This window comes from Carassius carassius, chromosome 4 (genome assembly GCF_963082965.1).
Source record: "Carassius carassius chromosome 4, fCarCar2.1, whole genome shotgun sequence".
NCBI lineage: Eukaryota > Metazoa > Chordata > Actinopteri > Cypriniformes > Cyprinidae > Carassius > Carassius carassius.
In genome coordinates, this window is record NC_081758.1 from 15,376,582 (window position 1) to 15,401,907 (window position 25,326).

Sequence of the window (25,326 nt, forward strand, 5' to 3'; positions counted from 1 at the left end):
TTGCAATTGGAAACTGTATCTCACGTCTTTTGGCACTGTAGTTTTGTTAAAAAGCTGTGGTATGACGTCTCCGTGTTTATCAAAGAAAAGGTACTCTCTAATTTTATTTTGCTATTTGAAAATGTAGTTTTTGGATATTTTACTCAGGATAATGTGAATAATGAAGCCTTTGTTATTAATCTGTTTATTCTTTTAGTTAAGTTTCACATCCTTAAGTGTAAATTTTCTAACAGAAAACCCTGTTTTACAGTGTTTTTTAAAGAATTGGAAAATTACTTTTGTACTATTCAAAGTAGTACTAATAGAAAGGCTACTAAAACTGTCCGTTTATGTTCTGTCTTCAAAATATTTGAGTAATGTAATGGTCTTGCCTTTTTTTTTTTTTCTTTCTTCTTTCTTCCTTTATTTCCCTGGCTTTATTATTTTGTCTGCTGTATTGTTCTGTATATGTTGTTAAGGCATAATAAAAAAAAAAAAAAAAAAGGCTACTTTTTTTATTCAGTATTAACAATACAATACAACAACATCTGTTTATGCCAAGGTTGATACACAAATACACTACTAAAACAGGCATACAAAACAAACAATAAACACAAAATAAAATAAAAAAAAAAAAAGAGACCAAATTACATAAAAGGATCAAATTAAACATATTTAGAAAGTACAAGATCGGTCTTAATAGCCTTTCTATTTTTAAGACCTCTTACAGTGGTGTGATATTGTTTTAGCTCTGCTAAAAGGTGCTCAAAATTTGGTTTGGACTCTGCCCATTTCTTCTTATGAATATGGAATTTTCCTAAGACTAAAAACAATTGGACAAAAAAAGAAAAATCCTTATCTGTTCCACCATCTTCAAAGTAAATAAACACATCTTTCCCCCTCAATGTTAAAGTTTGTCCAGTTTTACGTCTTATATAGTTTTCAACATCTCTCCAAAATATCTTACTATATATACAGTCATAAAACAGATGACAAATTGTTTCATCAAAATTACCACAAAAGGTACAGGAATATTCAATGTCAATTTTAAATCTCTCTAAAGTTTTCTTTGCTGGGTATATTCTATGTACAATTTTATAAGACACCTCCTTTATTTTATTATTTAAGAGGAATTTGTCCCCAATTAACCACATTCTTTCCCATTTGATTTCTTCAAACTGAGAAGCCCAAAAGGATCTTGCTGCAGGAAGTGTTTTAGTGTGCATTAGATTCCTAATGTATTTGTTTGGGCATTTTTTGGTAGTGATGTCAATGTCGCCAAGGAAAATTTCTTGTGTAGTCAAATAACTGCCACTTACAACAGTTGAGTTATATTTTAAGATCTGAATGATATTTCTTGGCACAGCATCAAAAACGATAGCATACTCCTTAGGGGAGACAGGAAATTTTGCTTTTGAAAGAAACTCGTCATATGTTAGTAATTGTCCTTCTGTGTTCATGAGTTGTTCAACTAAAAGAATGTTGTTATCTACCCATCTTTGGTAATATATAGATTTATTTTTATATTGAATATTCCTGTTGTTCCAAATATAACAGTTCGTGGGAGAAAAATTGTGTTTGTAGACCATTTTCCAGGCTAACAGGGCATGCTTGTGAAAGTTGGCCAACTTCACAGGTAACTTCTCAATTTTAAAGTCACATTTCAACAAGAAGTTTAATCCTCCCAGTGAATCAAAAATCTGTTTGGGAAAGGTGTTCCAAATGCTCTTTGCTTCCTTAATTAAATTACTTAACCATCTCACCAAAAAGGAATTACTTAAGGTTTCAAAAGTCAACACTTCGAGACCACCATCTTTCCTTAAATTACATAAAATATCTTTACGTAAATAATGGGATCTATTCCTCCAAATGAAATTAAATAAGATCTTATCAAGTTTTTTATATACACTAGCTGGCATTCCCATGGATAAAGATAGATAGACGGCACGTGATATCCCTTCTGCCTTAGACAATAGAACTCTACCATTCAGTGACAAGTCCCTCATCAACCATATATTAAATCTTTTCCTTATTTTCTCTACTATGGGGTCAAAATTGAGATTACAACGCCTTTTTTCATTTTTATCAATGATAACTCCCAAGTATGTTATTGTATTTTTAACAGGAATACCACTTATGACTGATAAGTCACATTCCTTTAGTGACAACAAGGCAGATTTATTTAGATTCATTCTTAAACCCGAGACTTCGGACTAATCAATTCTCTTTCCGGCTCATATTGCATTGGTTTTAGCGTAGCCTATGTGGCTGTCACGTGATTAAGGAACGAGTCAAAAACCCGATAGACCCGAACTATGAACTAATCAATTCTCTCTCCGGCTCATATTGCATTGGTTTTAGCGTATGTGGCTGTCACGTGATTAAGGAACGAGTCAAAAACCCGAAAGACCCGAGCTATGAACTAATCAATTCTCTTTCCGGCTCAGACTGCATTGGGTTAGCGTATGGGGCTGTCACGTGATTAAGGAACGAGTCAAAAACCCGATAGACCCGAACTATGAACTAATCAATTCTCTTTCCGGCTCAAGACTCCATTGACTGACAGGTGAATCACCGAATCACTACTACTAGAACAGAACCTATAGAATAATGCGCATGCGCGACTGAACGAATCACTCCCCGAGACGACTCGTTCTTCCCGAGTCACATTAAAGATTCGTTCAAAATGAACGTTCATGTCTCAGAAACTATATATTTTTGTTTGTAATTTCACAGTTGTAATACCATTACATGAAAGCTCTGCTTTTCTATCGCGAATATGCCGAATCTACTGATGTAATTACAACCGCCAAGTGAAAGAGAAGGGGAGGGGGAGGCCTGGGGAACCAATCAGCATCGAGTGTTCACTTTCAGCGCTGAGGAGAGCTGAGAAAAGTAACATTATAGAGAACGCTATATAGCCTCCCTTCTGGAATATTAACCTACCATCATAGAGACATAAATTAGATGCTATTACTTTGAACCTGTTTTTATAGCGTATGGTTTCTCCCGGAGCGGCGGCTGGGCTGATAATTTACCAAGTATTTAGTATTTATTTATTTACTTATAATGAGTAGCGATATTGAAAATATTTTCTTTACGGTTTCTGACTAAAAGCCGCCAAAAAGCCATTTTAAAGCATAGACAGTAAAAGTGGTTAAGCAAATAATAATAATAACAATCGGCAGGGATCCCCAGACCAATACAATTAGTTTGCCTCCTCTATTTTAAAATTCACAAGTCCCCATTGGTCGGTTTATTTCATTTTATATAGTTAATCTAATATAACATCATGCAGTGCAGTTGTTTTCCAGATATTAGCATAACAAATGTGATTTAGATTTTTATAAAAATTGAATAAACAAGAAGTCAATATTAAGTCAATATTAAGTGCATTTTAGGCACTTAAGACATTTTTATTGCCTGTTTTAGCTCTATTTCACCAACGAAAAAAGTTGAAAACTAAGCTACAGCAGTAACAGCACTAATTGCGTCTTTGAGAAACACACTGAGGAGGTGTTTCCTAACTGAATGAATCCACTTTTTGAACAAATCAGTCATTGACGTAATAAATTATTATTTTTTGTTTTTCCCCCTGTCTTTCACGTCTTAATAGTATATGCCTTCATTTGGCTAGGCATGGCAAATGTTTTTATATATGCATGTTTTAATTATAACTGTGAAGCAACAACATTGCTATTAAATGTGCTATATAAATAAATAAAAGTTGAAGTAAAGTTCAAATTCCATTGTATTTTGGTGGCTTGATTGTGTAAACAACTTCAAAACATTGCAACAAAATTTTTTTTTTGAAGAATGTTTTTATCAATTTAGTCAGCTTTTTCATTGAGCCAAAAAGAAACTTTAAGGAGAAGGATAATGGAATGGTCTCCATGCAATAGTAAGGCTTTCCTCTCTGTACACTTATCCTTAAGTACAATTTTGCCTGTTTTATTGGTGTCCCCTTCAAAACTTGCTCGTGAGAAATGTTATGTTGATTGTCCCCCCCAACATTTAGATGAGATTTTCGCCCCTGAAAACAACATATATATTTCCAAAGAATTGCATACATAGCTCCTTTTGGTCACAGCCATTGAAATAATTAGCTCACCATGATGCCAAAGCTGCTGCTCATTCATGACAAACCAAATATAGTGTAAGATTCTAGTGTCCTCATTTTGATCAGCAACTCCATATTACAACTCGGGTTTGCAGTGTTTCTAACTGCAACATTCAGCTTTGTACACGCACCTCAACAAAGACATACAAAAATCAGTACTTATGATACACACAATTTCAAACAATTACTTCTGCAGTCAAATAGGGCTTATGGAATTGCATATATGTACTTAATGATGAAACAATTTTAACTTTAAAGTTCAAATATTTGTACAAATATGACATACTAGAAGATATTAAAAATATGTTTGGCTGAAAAAGAGATAATTTGAATTTTTCCTTTATAAGAATGTATACAAAAATATTCCCTTTCAAAGTATAAAAGGCACTTAGGTTAAAAACATTTGACGGAAACAGAAATGTAATCACAGGATTAAATGCATGTGTATTCATTTACTGTCCAAAAAAACACCAAAAATGAGAAATGAGAGGTAGACGTTTATGTTACTTTTCAAGTCTGGAATCACCTCGACTCATATTCTGGCTATGAATGAAAGCATATGTGTGTTTTATGTGTTGTATGTTGGTATCTGAGGCTTTTACAACAGACCTGCTTGTATACACAAGTACACACGCCAATTAACCTGAATTGAAAGATATGAGTGACAGTAAAACTCAAAACAGTTTGGCTACTTCAGTAGCCAAACAGAAGTTTCATTATTAAAAACAAAAATCTGTTCATTCTCTATTGCACTTTACAGAAAATAAACATAAATACATGTACAAGTATAAATACACATGATCATGAGTTACTATAGAATATAAAATAAGTACTTTTTTACATGAATCACGTGTGAAAAACACAACTATGAATAAATTAAGATTTCTATTAGTTTAATAAGCACTTCTAAGCACACATCAAGGCCTTGTTTTCAAACAGAAGAAACCCAGCTCTGAAAAGAAAGAATCTGTCATCATGATCTGCTCTCATAGGAAGTCTTGTTTTATCCAAAACTGCTCTAGAGGCTGCAGTCCACACTGTACAGGAGTTTTGTTGGCTTCTAGGCCAGAGAGAGGCTCTGTAATGCTGCTCATCATGGGTATTTAAGCTTTCTTTATAAAAAGCATACAGGGCCCACTTCAAGGTGGTAATGTGATCCAGATTTTGTGCTGGGCAAGTTGTAGACCTCCACAATGGGCAGTAAGTTTGGGGCCTGTGTCTGGAAAATGAACTGTGTCTGATGCCATTGGCCATCTATGATCTGAGAGGACAGAAAGTGGAAGGATTGGTTGTGATAATCAGATGTCCTAATAATAATATGTGTTAAATAGTTAAAACCATTATTTTGTTCCACCGGGGTGTCCCAAACTTTTTTGTTGGCTGAACCATTTTGATGTCAAATATTTATTTGAATTACCTCCTGATATTTTACGTTATTATTTTAATAATTTAACAGCACATTAATATGTTCACGACTTTGATGTTGGTTAATGGTCACACTGACATGCAACTAAATAGATAAAACATTTCATCTTTGTAGCTGGACTTGAACATCTTTTTAGTTTGTACTAGTGTATCTGTCCACATTGCATTTACACTGGTGCTTTAGTAACCCTATCCTGATGAACTGATAATAATAATATTAATAATGATAAAGTTGCATTCCCAAATGCATGTTAAGCTAGCAGCACATGAAGGAGTTTTTAGCATTAATTGTGAATTGAGCTGCTCTGAGCCACTAAAAACACACTAAGCTATATTTCAATGTTTGTGCAGTCCCATTTATTTATTTTAATTTGACTTTTTTAAATATAAATAATTATTAGCTTTTTATCAGCTTACAAACAGTTACCTGCTACACACTAATAATGTTTAAATATAACTTTATGCATACCCAGCATTCATCCTTTATCAGTTCAGGCTCAATGAATCCCCCAGACTCGATTATCTGTCCATTCCAGGCTTTAAAGTGCACTGCACTAGAGGAAGGTGTTTGGGAGTCCGCTGTCGCCCAAACAGAGAAGTTCAGGCAGTGAATGGTGATGATCTGCACAGCTTCAGAGCTCAGGAGGTGGATGAAGTTCATTTGGATCAGACTCACACCAATCTCCAACTTCAGGATAGCAATAGCAACATAATCAATTGATTAGAACTATGGGACTTCATAAAAGGGAAGAAATTTTACAGATTTTCACTTTTCACTCTCAGAAATAAAGGTACAATAGCTGTCACCAGGGCAGCATCTTTTCAAAAGGTACATATTTGTACCTAAATGGTCAATTTTGGTACATATTAGTACTTCAACTGTACATGTTAGAACCTAATAGGTACAAAATGGTACCTTTTGAAAAGGTACTGCCCCAGTAACAGCTTGTGTACCTTTATTTCTGAGTGTTGAGTGAAGAACGGACACCAAGAGTTTGCTGAATCAGTTATTTCCGTTCTGTAGGTTCAGATTAAGTGCAGTCCTGCTCATAATATAGTTAGTTGTCAGCTTTACATACAGTACCTTGGACACAGCAACTGGCTTAAAGCAAGTTTGACCTCCATTGGTGAAGTTGCAGATCACTTCAATATTGTCAGAAGAGCAGCCCAGGTTAGGATCTATCCAATAAGTGCCTACAGTAAAATACAAAATAACAATCCCATTCCTGTCCTTTTCATTTTTATCATACGTGGCAAACTATAATTGGTTAGCTACATAAAACTTAGTTACATAATTGGTGGTGTTAATGTAGCTTTAGTGATCATTACAGAGCTAATACAATCAAATTTCCAATGAAAATAATTTACTATAAATATCTCACCATCGTTCAATTTGTGCTCGCATTCAAACACATCCCTGCACATTCTGGCTGGATTCTCCTGTGTTCCCAGGGGATTCTTAATGCTGTGAATCAGAGTGCTGAGGTAGTGTAGAGTCTTAATGATCTCCATTCCCTGGTCCAGCATTGGAAAGTCAAAATCTTCATACTTCTGTGGGTTGGAATGAAACAAAGTCAGGTTTACAATGTTTTGCAGACTAACTGTGAGTGACCAAGGGATGACCATAATACATCCCTTGTTTGTTATTGATGAGCTCTAAACATTACTTGGTACCCAGTGCTCAAGACGTTCCATAAAAGTGAAGCTATTAGCATAGGAAAAAAATAGTTTGGTTCCATTCTTTTAATCATTTGAAAGTAATACTTTAAATGATAAAAAGTGAATAAATATTGCCCAGAGTCCTGACATAATGTTAATACTCATTGCTTATCTAACCTTTAACCGCTGCTATGAAATTGACTGTATAAAAATTATACAAACAAATTGTCACAGTCCGTGCAGAGAGATGAGGCGAGGACTCAAAGATGCAGTGAATGGGCTCTTTATTAATAACAAAAATAAATAAAACTAACAAAAGCTAGGGATGGCTGACGTGAAACTGATGTTTCACGACACGGCGGTGTCAAGATCCCAAAGCACACGTTTCGAAACATTGTTTAGAAGTGTGATTCGAAACACCCATGTCAGATGACTAAGGCAAATCAAAGCATCGGGGCGTTTAACAAGTGAGAGGTTTCAACACATTAATATTTATTAGAATGCCAATCGTGCACACTAACAACTCCCCCAGACTAAGAAAGGCAGTTAACACAGGTGGAATAAAAATAATGAAACAATAATGAGGTAACAAGATGGGCGTGGTCAGATAATCGACAGGAGAAAGCACATGGCACCAAACAAACACAACACAAGCCACACAATGTCCTCTGGTGGCCATCATGGGCACACCAGCTGAAGACTGTGATGCAAATCTTTAATTTATGATTGTTGATGCATTTAAAATGAACAGTAGTAGTGTTTACCTGATTAGGTTAAGTAAAGGTGCCACAGAACAGGCCAAGTTCAGTGCTTTGATGTCAAGTTGATCTGCTATGGTCTAAAAACTAAGCTTTTTACACTGAAGCCCTACACATTTTGATAACTGCGCCACTTACCTCAGACCTTAAAGTAGAGCGGGAATCCATAACATCATGTAAAGCAGCATCAAGGGCCTTTTTATTTTCCTAAGAGAAAACAAAGTAGAGTATGAATATAAACAGTTAACTCAATTTAATACAAAAAGAATATATGTGATCAAGTCTTTCATCAGGTATAATGCACAATATGTGGTGTATATATGGATTGTCATGAAGGTGTGGTTGTTTTATATTTTATATAGGAAAAACAAAACACTGTTTGAAGAATTTTCAGGTACAGTAGCTCACCAATCCAGACAGTCTTATAATAGTATTACATTAGAAAGGTGGAGATCGCTTAAAATTATTATTACAATGAGAAACATTATAGATAAAGGCAATGTGTTTTCCCGGTGTAATCAACCCTTTCTTTGAACTTATTTATTTTCTTTTGTAATAAAAAATCTGTTTCTAATTAACTATGTTTTCCCCTTAGTGTAGCAGCATCTAGTGATATGTTTTAAGACTAGCCCTGTGATTACTTTTGTGACAGTAATCATTGTCTCGAGTACTGATAAATGCCAAAGTTCTGGGCCCTTAAAGCACATTAAATGCACTAAATCTCTAAAACCGCTTCAGAGTGTTTGAAGATAAGCATATCCCATCATTCATCATGTTCAGGAAGTCACATGGCCCAAAATGGTTTATATAAAAATAAATATCCATGCAAAAATGTTACATATAATTTGGTAATAAAATGTAAAGTGTAGCACATTTTATTGGTGCAGAAATGAATATGTGTTTTGTAAAACATTTGCAACTGCTTTTTTATCACGTAATTAGAACCCTAAACAACACTGTTCCGGAACAGTTCAACCCAGGAGGAGGAGGAGGACTGTTTCCTGGGAGAGTAGCCTACAATGCTGATGTCTGTTTCTATAAAGTGAGGCAGTTCCAACTTCGCAAGGACAGTCTGACGCTTCTGACTCAAAAGCCTGTAAGTACATTTACATATTTAAAGAATTTGCAACTGATGATTTTGAGCAGTGTACAGTAGTGCTTGTTGTTTGTCGTTTCTCCATTCACAAATGCATTCACAAAAAACATGGTTTTCTGTTTACACAGCGTGATACACAATGCGTAAAAAGACAGTACAAGTTATTATAATCCATACTTATGTCCCCACTGGATGCAACAAATGCCTCGTTTATAATGGGTTTTATTGTTTTTATCTTGTCGCACATGGACACACAGCATCACAGTATGGTGAGGGACATAACATTTCCGTCACATGCTTGAGGTATTCGGCCAATCACAATGCACTGGATAGCTGGCCAATCAGCGAACAACTTGCTTTTCAGAATGATGAATTTTGTAAAAATCGACATGTTTCAGAAAGCTGGGGCATTGAGGAGCAACAATAATTTACTTTATGTATGTTTTTAACCTTAAAACAGATAAACACATTGAATTACACCAAATACACAAAATAACGTTCTTTTTAGCAACATTATATGACCCCTTTAAAAAAAATAAAGTGTGCAATATTATATAGTATATTTACATCACAGCATCTGTTGCTTTGACATATTCTAGCTCTGTCAAGAATTTTTAGTGTTCATGGACTTAAATTTATATCGACAGAGATATACAAAGGATACTCACATGAGAAAAAGATACACCAGGAAGCCCCTATAAACCAATGAGTGATAAAGAAACAGAAAGCATTGATTACAATGAGCTTCAGCTAAATGCATCCCAACCATGACACATACTATTCACATGACTGTTAAAATGCATCAAGACATTGATCTATATGCGGACGACATATTATTATTTATTGAAAATCCAATTTCTTCAATACCAGCTGTTCTAGATTGCCTAGAAGTATATGAATCCATCTCCGGATATAAAATGTATTCAACCAAATCAGAAGTACTTATGATCACAGGAGTCTGGCTAGTAGAACTCCTCCATATGGTCTAAACAGGGATTTAAATATGTTTGTTTGTCAGGATTGAGACAGTGAGAATGGATATTTTACCTAGACTGCTCTTCTTATTTCAGTCCCTCCCTGTATGTATTCCTGCATCTACATTTAATGTACTAGATAAACTTATATCAAAGTTCATTTGGAAGAACAGACGACTCCTACGTCTCCCTAATTTAAAATAGTATTACCCGACTGCTCAGCCCACAGCAATAGTGGCATGAATTAACAATGATGTTGAAACAGGATGAGTTTAACATGGAACAGGGCTCTGTACCAAATGCCCCTTTGTCAGCACTAGCCTTTATGACACCCCTTCTCAGAAAAACATGAAACTAAAAAATATTTGGGTTAAGCAACAGTTAACAACAGTTAAAAAAGGAATGGAAACCTTATCTAGAGCTAGTTTCCATAGCAGATAACCCTGAGTTTCTACCCTCTAGGTGGGATGCTACATTAAAAAGATTGGTCTGAGAAGTGTCTTATCATAATTGATCAGTTATTTAAGGGTTTATGTCATTATAAATACTACATAACAGACATAATTGGAAAGAGTTTGACTGGAAAACAAAAATTCGTTTTTTTTTAGAACACCATTGGGAATTTCAACTTAACAGTCTAGAAGCAGAGAGATTTTGGAAGGGATTTAGGAAGGTAGGAGATCACACACATATATTTTGGGATTGTCCAAAATTATTGTCCCCTTTGGCAAGGGGTAAAGTTTTTGGAATATTTTGGATATAGACTTGGCTTTTACTCCCCTGTTTATCTTGTATGAAGGAATACCCTATGATTTGTATAGTAAACCAGAGATATATTCTGCATGTACTCTTATTAAAATTATGACTGCCTAACTCCAACTGACACTGGACATTTTTATACAAAGGTGGACCTGTTAACATGTTATTAGACACATAGAAAATGAACTTATCAGTAAGGAACTTTGACTTTTTCTTGACGTTTTCTTTCTACTCTTTTATTTTTATTATTATTTCTCTCTTTCTTGGAGTCACTGCTGCTGTCAAGGAATGTTAAGGTCATTGTTTGTAATTTATTTTAAGGTTTAAAAAAAGTAAATTAAAAAATGCATCAAGACTGCTTACTGGAGGTCCAGGTGGTCCACGGTGACCTGGAGGTCCCTAATAGTGGGTGAAAAGAAAATTTGTATGTTGGTTAAATAGTACCACTTTATCTAAATGCAAAATGGCTAGTAATATTGAAGAACATTGGGGAACATACCCGAGCACCCTGTTTAAAATAAAAGGACAAAAAACAAAAAAGTTATTTTTATTAGGGAACCCTTTAAAACCAAATTTGTTCTTGCTGCTTATCTGATTGTAGCTTAAAGGTGTTTTAGGCTGAGTCTCATTCCACTCTTTAGTTCCCTATGATGTTAACCATAACATCATGGACATAAATGATTATATTACCTCAAACACAGTTACAAGATTCCGAGTGTATTCTGGGAATTTGTAGAGACTGAATGAGTGCACTTTTTCAAATTTGACAGTGGGACAGTAATAGTTGACTCCCTGGGAAGTGCACTTACTACTGAGTGGACTGAGACAAACCATCACAGTAACATCACTTAATGGAGACAATCAAAAGGATGTTGAGGCAATGCCGATGGAAGTCTAACATAAGAGCCATGCAATATTAGAAGTTCAGTATTTCAAAATGATTCTTACTATTTCCCCTTTATTTCCTTTGTCTCCTTGTGGTCCCTAATAAAAAGAGAAGAAAACAAGGATGTTTTTCGGGGTATACACCCAATTAGAAACCACCAACAACATGACTTGGATCATACATACTGGGTTACCACTAGGCCCAATGATTCCAATAGGTCCGATGGCTCCTTGCATCCCCTTAAAAAAAGAAACACCTACAGTAGTTGCTGATCAAGAACTCTTCATTGATCTAATTAGTTTTTAGGATAGTTCTCACAGTGGTGCTTACCGTTAAACCCTGAGGACCCTTTGGGCCCTGGATACCCACTGGTCCGAGGTCTCTGGGTGGCCCCTGTGAATGACAGAAACATTGTTGGGTCAAAACAGTTTGGCCTGAAAATCTGAATTTAGAAAACCCTTACATCCATTACACAGAGCTTTTGTTTGGTTATATTGTTTGACAAGCTCTCTTAAAGCTGCTTAAATAACCTATTTTTCATCTTTTTTATTATTATTATTATTTAGAACATTTAGATTAATCATTCACAATTAAGACACTTAGATTTGTCATTGACATATTAAAACGAAGGGTGCATTTTGAGCATCAAAACATAACAGGTTGATTTTATATGCTAATGGTGGTGCAAGAATAAATTTTACCATTGGTCCAAACATTCCAAGAACCCCAGGAAATCCCTGTTCACCAGTGTCACCCTATAGAAAAATATAAACAGATGATGAATAGATGAAAAATATAAAGAGATAACAGTATTCGAATGGCATGTGGTATTATTCTTAAGTGTTAAAGAAATGTAATTGTCAGTCATTCATCAACCGTTAAATAGGCAGAAAAAATGCAAATACACTAGCATTTTAGAAAGTTTAGGGTCAAATTAATACTTTTATTCAGTAAAGATTCAACAAACTGATCAAACGAGACATTTATAATGCATTTATAATCAGGGTTTCCATAAAAGTATTATGTTTTCAACGTTGATAAGAAGAAACATTACTTGAGCACCAAATCAATATATTTGAATGATTTTAGAAGGGACCAAGTGACACTGAAACTCGAAATAAAGTATTATAAAGAGCTGTGGAAGAAGTTACTTTCTGATTTTTGCAATTATGTTCTTTGTTTTAATCTTAGAGGTCCATCATTTAAGCTAAACCGAGATCATTGGAGTAGCATTCATTTGTGTATTTGTCATATTTGCAAGGGATCCATTGTCATAACAGAGGAGCAGCACTTACAGGTTGCCCTTTGACCCCTCGGTCTCCTTGTTTTCCAGGATATCCCATTACTCCATTAAACCCTCTTTTTCCTGGAGGTCCAGTTTGGCCAGGGATGCCCCTTTCACCCTAAGTCAGAACATTGAGAAATATTTAAGATAGAACCAGCTAATACTGTTATAGATCAAATAATGGCGACACACAAACATAAAGAACAGGTCAATAGCCATATAACCTTTGGCCCAAAAGCGCCTTGAATTCCTGGCAGACCTGGCACACCTGCGTTTCCTTGAGGACCTGGTTTTCCAAGCAGACCAACCTCACCATCACTTCCACGCTCACCCTAATAACAGAGGACAAACAAACCAAAAAAAAAAAAAATCACAAACAACAAAAAGCACCAGGGTGATTAAAAATTGTTACACTGAGAACATTGGGAATTACATTCATTGTCTTACTAGCTTTCCTTTAGCTCCGTCTTTCCCAAGAACTCCTTCTACCCCAGGATCACCCTCAAGACCCTCACGACCAACAACTCCTCTGGGGCCAGGAATACCAGCAGGACCCTGTGAGAGGACCACAACTGTTTAAATTAGCATCAATCATAGGTTCTGTCATGATGACACTGAACACTGTAAGAAATTTACTTACAGGGGACCCTTGACTTCCAGATTCACCACTTGGACCATTTTTGCCTTTTGGACCCTAAACAATTGTTATACGGTTGTGATGGGTTTCATACGATTTAAAATAAAAGCCATATGTGTGCATTTGTATTTAAACAAAACAAATCCACAATATGTTTGTGTTCACATGGTAAAGTCTTACTTTATTGCCTTTGGATCCTTTAGGCCCTGGAAAACCTTTTGGACCTGCATTTCCCTTTAGTTAAAGACAGGGAAAATGAGATGAAGAAAATTAAGATAATATCTATTTTATAGCTCAGTTTCAAACAGGGTTATTATCATGCATTAAAACTAAAACCATAATCCACATTGTGGTCACTTCTGAGAAAATTAAGTAAAACTAAAATAGACATATTTAAAAACGAATAAACGTGATACAAATACACCAAGCAAAATCACAAAAATAATTACCTAAAATTTTTTTTTTTTATAATAAAATCTAAGAATAAAATCTAATACAAAATATTAACACAACTATAACATTATGTTAATGATACTAAAATAACAATGGTTTAAAGATTATTTGTCGATTCACTCACAGGGAGTCCAGTAGCCCCCGGGGTTCCTCTTTCCCCATAAACACCTTCATGACCCTTATGATTTAAAAGTTGAAATTCAAAAATTGACAAAGTATATTTAATTAATGGTATATTTTCGAACCATCGAAAAAATGTATTTAAAAAATAAAAATCTAAACTCACTGGGTATCCAGGGTCACCTGGCTGTCCCCTTTCTCCTCTGTTACCAACAGGGCCCTAAATCCCAATGAAAACCAAACAACATTGATCAGGTTGGCATCCAGAATTCTCCCAAAACAAGGCAGAAATGTGTAGTAAATCTGGCGAACTGACTCACGATGTCACCTGAAGGACCAGGTGAACCTTCAATCTTCCCGTCATCACCTGGCTCTCCCTGGAAAATACAGACATTTATCTCAATATTGATTTCTGGATTTTTAAACTTAAAAGATCTGGTATAAATCTGACCATGTGCAATGTATATGCGTGGAGAAGTACATTTAAAATCCTTTAATGCATTGCAAGCTTTTGATTATCCAGCTTATTCCATGGTCATTTGCCAACATTGACAACTTAAAGCTGTTTATGATGTTAGCAGCGCAATATTTAACCGGAAGGGTAAAAATGACAGTTATTTTCATCAGTTATGGCTCGTTGGTTCATTAGCTCTAGCATTCTGGCCACTTCAAATCAGACACAGAGATCAAGTAGTGCAGTAAGACCACACTTATTTAAATGAATTGTAGCATTTATTAAAATGAATTATCGAGAGAGAGAGAGAGAGAGAGAGAGAGAGAGAGAGAGAGAGAGAGAGAGAGAGAGATTACAGTTGTATACAGTTGTGTGTGTGAATTACCTTAGTTATTTCGACTTAGTTGCTGATGAAGATAATCTAGCGATCTAGTTTCAATGCTATTTTATTAATAAGAGTCATGGGACAGCACAAACAATAAGTTTGTGGGTGTGCGCAGCCTGAAATCTCTGACCTCTCTCCATCTCACTGTGTTGACGTGTGTGTGTGTGTCACAGCGCAGTAGAACGCGCAGGAAGAAAGAACAGGGTCTGGGTCCAAATGCAGGGAAGATTAACTTTAATAGAACAAAAAGGCCAACACGGCAAAAATAAAACCAAGATGCAAAAAACACGAGAACAGGGAACACTTACAAATCACAAGTAACATTAAACTATACAGCCAGGCAGAGTGGTTAGTGAGACAAGAATATATACTAATGAACAAATGGGGAACAGCTGTGTGTGTGTTAAGTGAGTTACAGGTGTGCAGAGTGAAGGTAAATGAGTCCGGGAGCAAGGGAGAAACACAGGTGAAGCAACTAAAACAATGATGAGGTGACAAGGTGGACGGAGTCAAAAAAGGACAGGAGAGAGCACATGGCACCAAACAAACACAACACTCACAGAAGACAGTGACAGTGTGTGTGTGTGTGTGTGTGTGTGTGTGTGTGTGTGTGTGTGTGTGTGTGTGTGTGTGTGTGTGTGTGTGTGTGTGTGTGTGTGTGTATCAATTAATATAGAACAAAGATTACACTGACTTGGAACTACCTGTGCATTAAACTGTTTTAATGCATACCTGCCAGTTAATCAGAATCGAGTATTCAGACAGACCATGGAATTAAAGCAACTTAACCTCTAACACAAAATTTGGATTTTGGGCGAAAAAAGTGTTTTATTATTCAAATACAAAAAACACTCTTTTGTTTAATTTCTTGGGATTGTATTTATATAAGGCATTTACATTTTGTACCTTTTCACCTTTTGATCCTGGGGATCCCATTGGACCTTGTGGACCTTGATGGCCCTACAGTAAATGAGGTAATAAAAAAAGAACCAATTGAGCATTCAAGTCAAGTCAACTAGCTTTAGCGAACCTTATCAAATAAAGAACTTCCCATAATGTAGATCAGCTGTTTTGAATTTGTACCACTTTATGCTGAGGTAAAATAAAGTCTTTTAAGACATGTCTGTGTTAAATAGTGCTTACTTCATATCCCACTAAACCTGGTTCTCCTTGCCGTCCCATTTTTCCCAGAGCACCCTGAAAATGATAGCCATGGGATCAGGCTTGGTTTGAGATAGCACAATCAAAAACTGCGTTCTCGCCAAAACAAAACACAATTAATCAAAAACATTTTTAAAGGGTCTCTATACAATATTTTCTTTGGTGTATAATAACATTAGTATCAGCATCTTATGTGTTCTGTCAATGATGTAATACACAAGGGATAAATAATAATAAAAGAAATTGGCAAAGGAAAGGCTATTTTAAGAGAAAAGCATTTATAATTATAACAGTGACATCATCAGATCTTTGAAGTCAATAAGACCTTTGTAACCTTGTCATTTTGGTTCACAAAACACTGACATTGAACATTCAAAAATATTTTCAAATGTTTTTTCACCATAAATCCAGTAGTTCCTCTGCTTCCTTTCCCCCCTATTAAACCCATGGCACCTTGTTCTCCAACTGGTCCAGTCTCGCCAAGGTGACCCTGGTGACCTTTGCTGCCCTGAAATGAATTTTAAGTATTATTTATACTCAACATATGGAAACACACACACACACACACACACACACACACACACACACACACACACACACACACACACACACACACACACACACACACACACACACACAGATATCTAATGATAGATACTGAGATAATGATGGCTAACCATGGAAACTAAAATGTATAAAAAGCTAAAATACCTTCTCTCCAGGTTTTCCTCTCTCACCGGTTTTTCCAGGTTTGCCCTCAGGGCCCTGAAATTACATTACAGAGTTGACACACTGCAAAAATCAATAGAGAGACATCTCTGAATGAACACATTCAGTACTGACTTATGAGTTTAATCATTCAGAACCATCACAGGTGTAGGTGTAGTTTGTCTCTGCTGTCATCCAGCATTACTCAGGCTTCAGTAAGGCCTTAAAGCATATGCTATAGCAATAAAGTACTCTAGAGTGAACCCATTCACATAAATCCTGCTGAGAAACTGCTGAAACCAGTCTAAGGTGATCAAAACTTATCTAAAACTTGCTAAAAGTGCCCGAAATTTTAAACCAGCAAACCAAAGCAGTCTGACTAGTGGAAACAAAAATATTTAGCAGTAAACTTTTTTTTCCCCCCAGCAGGCCTAGATTTACTTAATTTTCAGAAATGAATAGTCAGCAAAATATTCAAATTTATTTTTCACTGAAAAAATGCTAAAATAATAGCACTGTGAGTGTGATACACCTGAGAACCTTGACAAAATTATCTGTTATTTTGAAACATAAAAAGACCACACACCATGACACCTATTAAGCCAGGATCTCCGGGACGGCCTTCTGTTCCTTCAAATCCGATGGTTCCCTTTTCACCTGTTTCTCCTTCTGTTCCAATGTCACCCTTTTCACCCTAGAGACAACAACACCTATTGAAACTTTCTTTAATATAAGCAAAAAACCAAATAATAGAAGAGAAAATTTGATTTATTGATTAATAAAATTCTGTGATTTTGTGATTAAACTTTTTTTTTCAAAAAACAAGAAAGCATCTTTCTGACCTTAGCTCCATCTGGGCCACTCAGACCAGCCTCCCCATCAAGCCCAGGGTCACCCTAAATGAGAACTTCATTAAGAAAAAAATCACTGAACTATTTTAAAAAGACACAAATATAGACTTTAATCAGGGTTGATGCCATATTTAGCGTGACACAAATTAAAACAAAGCTGTGAGGGACATACATGTCGAGTTTCTAGGTTGCATCCCTTGTGAAAAATAAATGCACTTCAGCATTTTTAAAAAGAGTACTTGTTAGGGGAATAATACATTTTAAACATAGTTAAGTGTGAACTGAATGTAATGCTTTCGCACACATAATAGTAATTAAATAAAAATGTATTATAGCTTAAATTTCAACTAAAAGCATTTAAATAAACTTTTGATGAGTGCTTTTTTGATCCACTGAATTAGGATTAAGTACAGTACATCTTTAAATACATTTGTAATTATACATTTGTAATAAAGTAGTAATTTAGTGCTTTTAAAGTATATTAACTTGAAAAGTAATATTGCATAACACTACAGTTACAGTTAAAAAAGTACTTTACATATTCTTTAAAACCAACATTAAATGTAAAACTTTAAATTTAATTTGACATTATTGCACAAATTTAAATTACACAAAGTAAAATCATTAATAGTACATTATTTATACAGATTTTTTTTTTAAAATATACTACTAAGTTCTTATTTTTTATAGAATCTTTCTATTGTATTCATTGTACATATTTTGGAAAGACATATTTCAGCGCCACTTTCACTGTCACTGAGGTATACAACAGCGAAACCCACCGAACTAACAGTAATAGCATCTCTCCTGAATAAAGCTAAATATTAAATCTAACAAATTCAACCTACTCGAAGTCCAATCAAGCCTGTCTCTCCCATATTCCCAGGAGATCCAAATGCACCCTAAAAAATGTGTAAAAAGCATTACAAACCAAATTTGAGCATAATTAATTAATTGTATCACTTTTATAAAAATACTGAGAGACTCTTAAACAGGAAAATTATTTATATCCAAATGTGCTGCATATGATCTCACTATGGTAAATGTTGGACATGACATGGTTACACAGCCGCTACATCGCACTAATTAGCATTCAGTACAATCTATAGCAGGGGTCGGCAACCTTTTTGGCATGACATGCCATTTTTAATGGTAAAACAACCCCTGGATTATACAGAATGCAAAGAATTATTGATTTGTACAGTACATGCACATTTTTAAATGATTTGATAAAAAACAGCCCTTTTTGATTTATGCAAAAAGTTTCTGAAGATTTTTTCATAAATTGTTTTTTAAACTTTTCAAAAGTTTCTGGAATAAAAGATATACAGTGTGACCGTACTGAACACCACTGTATATGTGTGTGACAAGACCAATGTATTAAAATCATTAAGTTGAATCTGCGTTCTATATTAATGCGCTGCTTTAATTGATGCGCCAAGCGCGCACACACACACACACACACACCACTCGCTAGGGTTGGGTATCGATTGGGTTTTATTTGATACCGGTGCCATTTCGATACTTTTAAAATGGTACCGGTGCCTAAACGGTGCCTGAACCGATACTTCTATAAAAATAAAAAAGCCTAAAAAGGATAACATAGAAGAACATTAAAAAGATGTAAAATAAATCCATAGCATTCACACGCTCCTTGGATGCTCTCATTTCCCAAGCTTCCCTTACTTTAAGACTAATAAATGTATTTCATGAACTGGGTCAATATTTAATAGAAAACCACACATAATGTTTCTACTGTATCCCTGTCAATCACTCTGATATTTAGTTCAAATGAGTGCTGTCTGTCACTGTCTTTAATCAGTTGATACAGTGAATGACTGTATGACTATTCTTTATAAAGTAGCAACAATGTTGTTTGTAAAGTACAGTCTTGGGCACATTAGTATTTTCACCCCAAAAAAGGGTTTTAAGCCAGTTATTTATATCTTTTGCTTTATTATGTCAGTAGGAAATATCAGTTTACATTTACAAACATTCATTTTCATAATCTAGTGAGATCTTTTGAATGCACAAGCAGTCTGACAACAAGAACTGAACAGATACAGATATTCTAACAATCTATCGATAAACACACTGTGTGTCCTCTGTTTCTGTTTGAGTCCGCTCGTGCACCTCCGTGAAGTTGGCACCCCTTAAAACGAAATAATTTCCAAAACTATGCCATTCGTTTGTGCTGCGTTTGTGCTGATTTGTGCCGCAAAAATGAACGTTTGTGCTGGTTTGGTGTTTGAGATATTGAACATTATTTTTTGGGTTGCGTGACGTCACTCTCCACCCCATGTCCTTCAAATCGCTCCAAACCGGTGTCATTCGTTTGTGCTCGGTTTGTGCTGGTTGGTGCCGTTAAAACAAACACTGTATCTGTTTTCCTTTCGCAGATATAATAAATTTAATTCGGGAGCTGTGACGTCACTCTCCACCCCACCTCATCTAAATCGCACCAAACCGGTGTCGTTCGTTTGTGCTCGGTTTGTGCTGGTTTGTGCCGTTAAAACAAACACTGTATCTGTTTTCCTTTCGCAGATATAACAAATTTAATTCGGGGCAGTGACGTCACTCTCCACCCCATGTCCTTCAAATCGCACCAAACCGGTGTCATTCGTTTGTGCTCGATTTGTGCTGGTTTGTGCCGTTGAAAGAAACACTGCAACTACGATCCCCTCTTAAACATAAAAAAAGAAACTTTTTAAGTACAGTTACATAACTGTCCACCCCATATGGTCCAAATCGTTGCAAAACTGTGCTGCTCGTTTGTGCTCGATTTGTGCCGGTTTGTGCCGTTACGAGGAACATTGTATCTTTTCCCCCTCCTTAGAAATAACACATTGGATTCGGGACAGTGACGTCACTCTCCACCCCATGCCGTCCAAATCGCCCCAAACCGGTGCTTTTTGTTTGTGCTCGATTTGTGCTGTTTTGTGCCGTAGAAAGAACCATCATAAATTATTCCATTCTTTAGACATCACAAAATCTTTGGAGGAGGAGTGACGTCACGCAAGCAAGCCGCGCTCTCCATCCATCTCGTCTACAAACCTGTCCGGTTCGTTTGTGCTCGCACAGGGCCGCAGCTGTCAGTGTTCTTTTCTGTATATATGGGAATGTTTTATTGCCAGTGACTTCATCAAGCTCCAGATTTTTTAAAAAAAGGTATGTGATTGATTGACGCATAGCCTTGTTTAAAAATTCACGTTGTGTGTCACAGCTTTTTGAAAACTTTGTAGCATGTTCGTCGCTTGTTTGTGTTCTTGTCGATCTCCTTTGTTATTATTATGTTTTTTATTCAAATTGAGCTTAATTTATCAAATGAAAGTTTAGGCTACTACGTAGTTTGTTTTAAATGTGTAGGCTATTGCATTATCTAGGCCTATATTGCAGATGATAATCTGAGCATTTTATCTTTCTCTGAAGAATAAAGTGAACCAAGGACAGGTGAGCAGTGTTTCTGTTTGTTTAAAACATTTTTAAAGCAACTAATTGAGGACTGTAACTTGTTAGTTTGCTGTTCTTAGCTTGGTCTTCCCACTTTTGACCAGTTTAGGATTCTGTCATTTCGTACTTGTCCAAATAAAGAAAGTTATAGAGATGTTATTAATTGTTGGGTGAAGTATTCCTTTAAGACCAGCAAACCACCTGGTTAAAGTTTTTCTTTCTCTCGGTCTCTCTCAGCTGAACAGACAACATGTCCCAAACTTGTTTCCTTTTAATTGCAAAGATAAATATAACAATAACAAAGCAATTTCTGTGGAGAATTTACTTTTTTTTTTTAAAGAACCATAAAATAAGATAACTACAAAAAAATTTGACTTCATGTAATAGAAGTGTTAAAATGAATATCTGGGTACAAAGACAGAACAATTACAAAAGAAACAGAACCTGCTCAAAAAATCATGGAACTGTTAAAACAGAAATAAAGTGAATAATGTAGATTAACTACAATAGAACAACAATATAGACTGTTCTCTTATTGATTATGAAAATTAACTAATTTCTGCAGAGACCAGTCCAAGAAATTCATTAATCAAAGGTTTTAGTCCTCCTTTGTGAACAACATGACATGGGGTTGTATTTTGTTTTTTGCTGAGACTGTTGTGACATGCTCACACAGGTCATCATATTTTTCCCAGGCAAAAGAGTTTCTTCTGCAGTAAGCCACGTAATGTCCAAGAGATTCCCTTGTTGGTCCTGGAATGAATGCAACAACCCCTCGCAAAGTGAACAGCTGATTGTCCAGCTCCATGTGGACAGGGATTTCAGACAGTGGATGGTTAGTATCCACACTTGTTTCAATACACAGTAGTTGTCCAGGTATGCATCTGTGTGTGACAGAGCCATTGCAGAGGAATTTCATTGATGGATCATCCTTAATTTTCCAGTTATCTGGACAATCTTGGGGTGATTTCAGTGGCTTTAGACACTTGGACCTGTTGAGTTGTAGCCCATCTTCCAGTGCTGCTTGGAGGCTTTTCAGTCCACCAGTTTGTAGAATATCTACGTTGACTGGTAGGAGATAGATGGTCCTTGAAGATTTTGTATTTCGGCTGCAGTATGGAGAAGAGCACTCAGCTGTAAGTGTTGCACTTGGCATTTGTTTCATTGTTGATGTGATAATGTTAGCAACATTGCAATCCGCATTGACCTGCCTCACACCTGATTTTAGGTGAACACACTGAAATGTATCCAACAGCATTTTTGCCCTCTTTGCATAAGCATCTTTTCCAACTCCTTTTGTGACTATGGTCTTCACCAAATCAAACATTTCAGTTTTTGTGTGCTCTTTGTTGAGATAATGACAGAATGATCCACTGTCACAGAATGCAGAGCAAAGGCACTGGCAAAAGGAATCAAAGGCACAGGTATTACTTACACTTACAAGCATTTTGTCAACCGCAATGGGCTTTTTAGCCTGGTAGTTGCCATTTTTCAAGACATTAATTTTTGTCTTTTTTCTTTTCAGGTTTATGTCTGCATGCAACCACTCAGAGCAAGGGTTAAGGTAGGACAGTCGTTTTTTTGGAGGAACACCGAGGCCTTTCCAGTTTTCAACAGGGTCCTCCTCCACTGATTGTTGCTTAACCTCTGTGTCCTGCTCACTATGGGCAGTTTGTGTCTTCTGATTCTTTGTCTCAATGTGCTCTGTTATCTTCACCGGTGCAGAGGAAAGCCTCATGTTTCCCTCAAGAAACTCAAGGTGGCGTGTGACAAAACGGTCAATTTGGATGGGGAGGCTTTCATGTTTGAAAAGGCCGTGTTTTATGTTTTTAAATTCAGCCTCAACATTTGCAGAGCTTGCTGTGTTGTGTGCGCTTTTAAAGTGTGGAACCATCACAGCTGTCCAAAGAGGTAGGTAGCATGCCATTCTTATTATATTTGGGACAAGCTCTGGAAGGAAATGAAGATTGTCTCTGTCACCATGATGTGCTGCAATCATCTTACTTTCTTCACAGATTTCTGTAACCCATGTTTTCAGATCTGTGTGGAGTGTCTCCTCGACTCCGGTCACCTCTGTTAATTGGTCATCTTCAGAGACACATGGCAAGACCCCCTCTGCAAATCGTCTCTTCAATTGTGCTTTGCATGTTTCCGAGACAACAGGTAAACCTTTGTCATCGTTTCCTTCTGATTCACTGAAGGCAACAACTGCAATTGAATGAATGAGCTCCTTTGCATCTTCCAGTGTATCAGACTGTAAAAGTTGTGCCATGGCTCGTAGATAGAATTCTCTTACTCTGTTTCCTTTTTGTCTAAGGCATTCCCACCGGCTAATGAGCTTGATGCAGTGTGCAACATCTACTCTGATGAAGCAAGGTGGGAGCTTTGAGTCTTCGGGCTTCCTTGTCAGCACTCCAAAGCACTGATTGATGTACGTTTTCAAGTCTGGGTAAGGAGTGAAGGCCTTAACCAGTGCTCCAAGCAAAGCCAAGGAGAAATCACAGACCGCCTCTTTGGGCACAGCAGCACCTGCTCGTTGCCATTCATTGAGCCAGTTGGCAATAGAATTGATGGTGTGGCTCTCTGATAGCATTTGCACTACTTGAATATGATCTCCCTGTGAACACAAAACTCCTTGATACAGGAAGACATGTCCAGAATTGCCACAGGGTCTTCTCAGTCTTTTCACAACTGTACCTGTTGCATCAAAGCTCACAAATGAGCCAGAGTACTTGGATTTCATTTGATACACTTGCAGCTGAGATGGGGTCCAGTAATGGCAAAAAAACTTATCAAGGCCTATGTCGTGAATGCTTCCATTGTGGGGTACACTGTATTTTAGTAGATGTAGTGACATGATTGGGTCTTTGTCTCCGAGCTCTTTGTCACCCATCTCTTGTTTGGCTTTTCTTAATGTTGCCAGATTTGGCAGGTGGCTAGGCTCTGGGTCACCAACATCCATCATTTTGTAAGCCTCGGCTGCTCGCCATACATGTGCTGGTTTTCGGCCTTCCCAGAGTTCTTTAGACACACTTGTTCTCAGATCCCCTGATAACTTCCGTTTTGCTTTGCCAGTATGGAGACTGTCATCAACATTGCGGATTATGCATTGAAGCACAACTGGTTCATTATCCACTGGCATGTTCTCTGCTGTTATAGACAATTGTGCGTCACACTCTGTGCAGTTCCCAATTATGTCTATGTAGTGAGATGCAACATTTGGAAAAATCTTTGCCCTCCTGAATCTAAGAGTGCATGAGGTTTTGATATTTTTCCATATCTCCTCATACAGGACGTGTGTCCATGCACCACGTTTCAGGATGGTGTATTCTCTTTTACATGTGCTGAGTGATTTGTCATTGTAATCAACCTTTTCAGGCCAGATTTCTACCCATCTCTGATGAGAGAGACTGATCTCAAATTGAATGTCGTAGCATTGACTTTGCTGATTTGTGTCTGCCTTTGACACAACTGAATGAAAATCAGCTGAGCTTTCTTGTGAGCTGTCACTGTTTGGACCTTGATCTTGGATATCTGTGTCGGTTTTGCTGAGCTCAAGGATTTGCCATATATTGTGCCTGTTTGTCTTGACAATAGTATAAAGGTTCTTTGGTGAAACTTTGTTGTTTAGTTGTTTGCTTAAATTTGCCCACACCTTTTCTGTAGGAACTGCTATGTTTGTCCCTGTAATAATCTGTTCCTTTGCAGCACTGATGACTTTGATGATGTCATCACATCCACAGGCTGGTTTCCTAGGCATCTGATCAAAACAGGAATAATTTTTAATGTAGTTTTTAATAAAGTAGTTGGGCCAAATGAACTAACTTGTTACCAACAGGTTACTTGCTTATTTATACGGTTTGTGTGTGTGTGTGTGTGTACATATACATTATATATATATATATATATATATATATATATATATATATATATATATATATATATATATATATATATATATACTTCCATGGAATCGAGATGTTGGGCAAAATGATAGGGAGTGATATACTTAGTCGCCATTCACTTAAACTGCATATTGTTTTCCAAATCAGTTCAAGTAAATGATGGCTGAAATAAAAGCATGTGCAGACTATAGTCCAATTGTTCTGTGGTCATTCAATTAGATTTACCTCAGAAAATCTGGTCATCCATCCTATATTGGCCGT

General features: G+C 36.4%; 1 protein-coding gene across 1 annotated transcript in view; it reads right to left on the reverse strand.

The window, feature by feature from the left end:
• Positions 1-5,124: 5,124 nt before the first annotated feature.
• Positions 5,125-25,326, reverse strand: part of LOC132137575 (collagen alpha-1(XXVII) chain B-like) — a 153,801-nt gene continuing 133,599 nt past the window's right edge. Inside the window, exons 35-61 of the mRNA XM_059547606.1 lie at positions 18,559-18,612; positions 17,702-17,755; positions 17,446-17,553; positions 16,863-16,916; positions 16,552-16,659; positions 16,134-16,187; positions 15,897-15,950; positions 14,472-14,528; positions 14,318-14,371; positions 14,156-14,209; positions 13,759-13,812; positions 13,582-13,635; positions 13,389-13,496; positions 13,166-13,273; positions 12,952-13,059; positions 12,358-12,411; positions 11,987-12,049; positions 11,842-11,895; positions 11,719-11,754; positions 11,134-11,169; positions 10,344-10,345; positions 8,899-8,935; positions 8,080-8,148; positions 6,907-7,075; positions 6,609-6,718; positions 5,994-6,212; positions 5,125-5,360 (exon numbers count right to left, since the gene is read on the reverse strand). Coding sequence (XP_059403589.1) covers positions 5,214-5,360; positions 5,994-6,212; positions 6,609-6,718; positions 6,907-7,075; positions 8,080-8,148; positions 8,899-8,935; positions 10,344-10,345; positions 11,134-11,169; positions 11,719-11,754; positions 11,842-11,895; positions 11,987-12,049; positions 12,358-12,411; positions 12,952-13,059; positions 13,166-13,273; positions 13,389-13,496; positions 13,582-13,635; positions 13,759-13,812; positions 14,156-14,209; positions 14,318-14,371; positions 14,472-14,528; positions 15,897-15,950; positions 16,134-16,187; positions 16,552-16,659; positions 16,863-16,916; positions 17,446-17,553; positions 17,702-17,755; positions 18,559-18,612 — 2,079 coding nt within the window. The 3' untranslated portion in view covers positions 5,125-5,213. The remainder of the gene's footprint in view (positions 5,361-5,993; positions 6,213-6,608; positions 6,719-6,906; positions 7,076-8,079; positions 8,149-8,898; positions 8,936-10,343; positions 10,346-11,133; positions 11,170-11,718; positions 11,755-11,841; positions 11,896-11,986; positions 12,050-12,357; positions 12,412-12,951; positions 13,060-13,165; positions 13,274-13,388; positions 13,497-13,581; positions 13,636-13,758; positions 13,813-14,155; positions 14,210-14,317; positions 14,372-14,471; positions 14,529-15,896; positions 15,951-16,133; positions 16,188-16,551; positions 16,660-16,862; positions 16,917-17,445; positions 17,554-17,701; positions 17,756-18,558; positions 18,613-25,326) is intronic.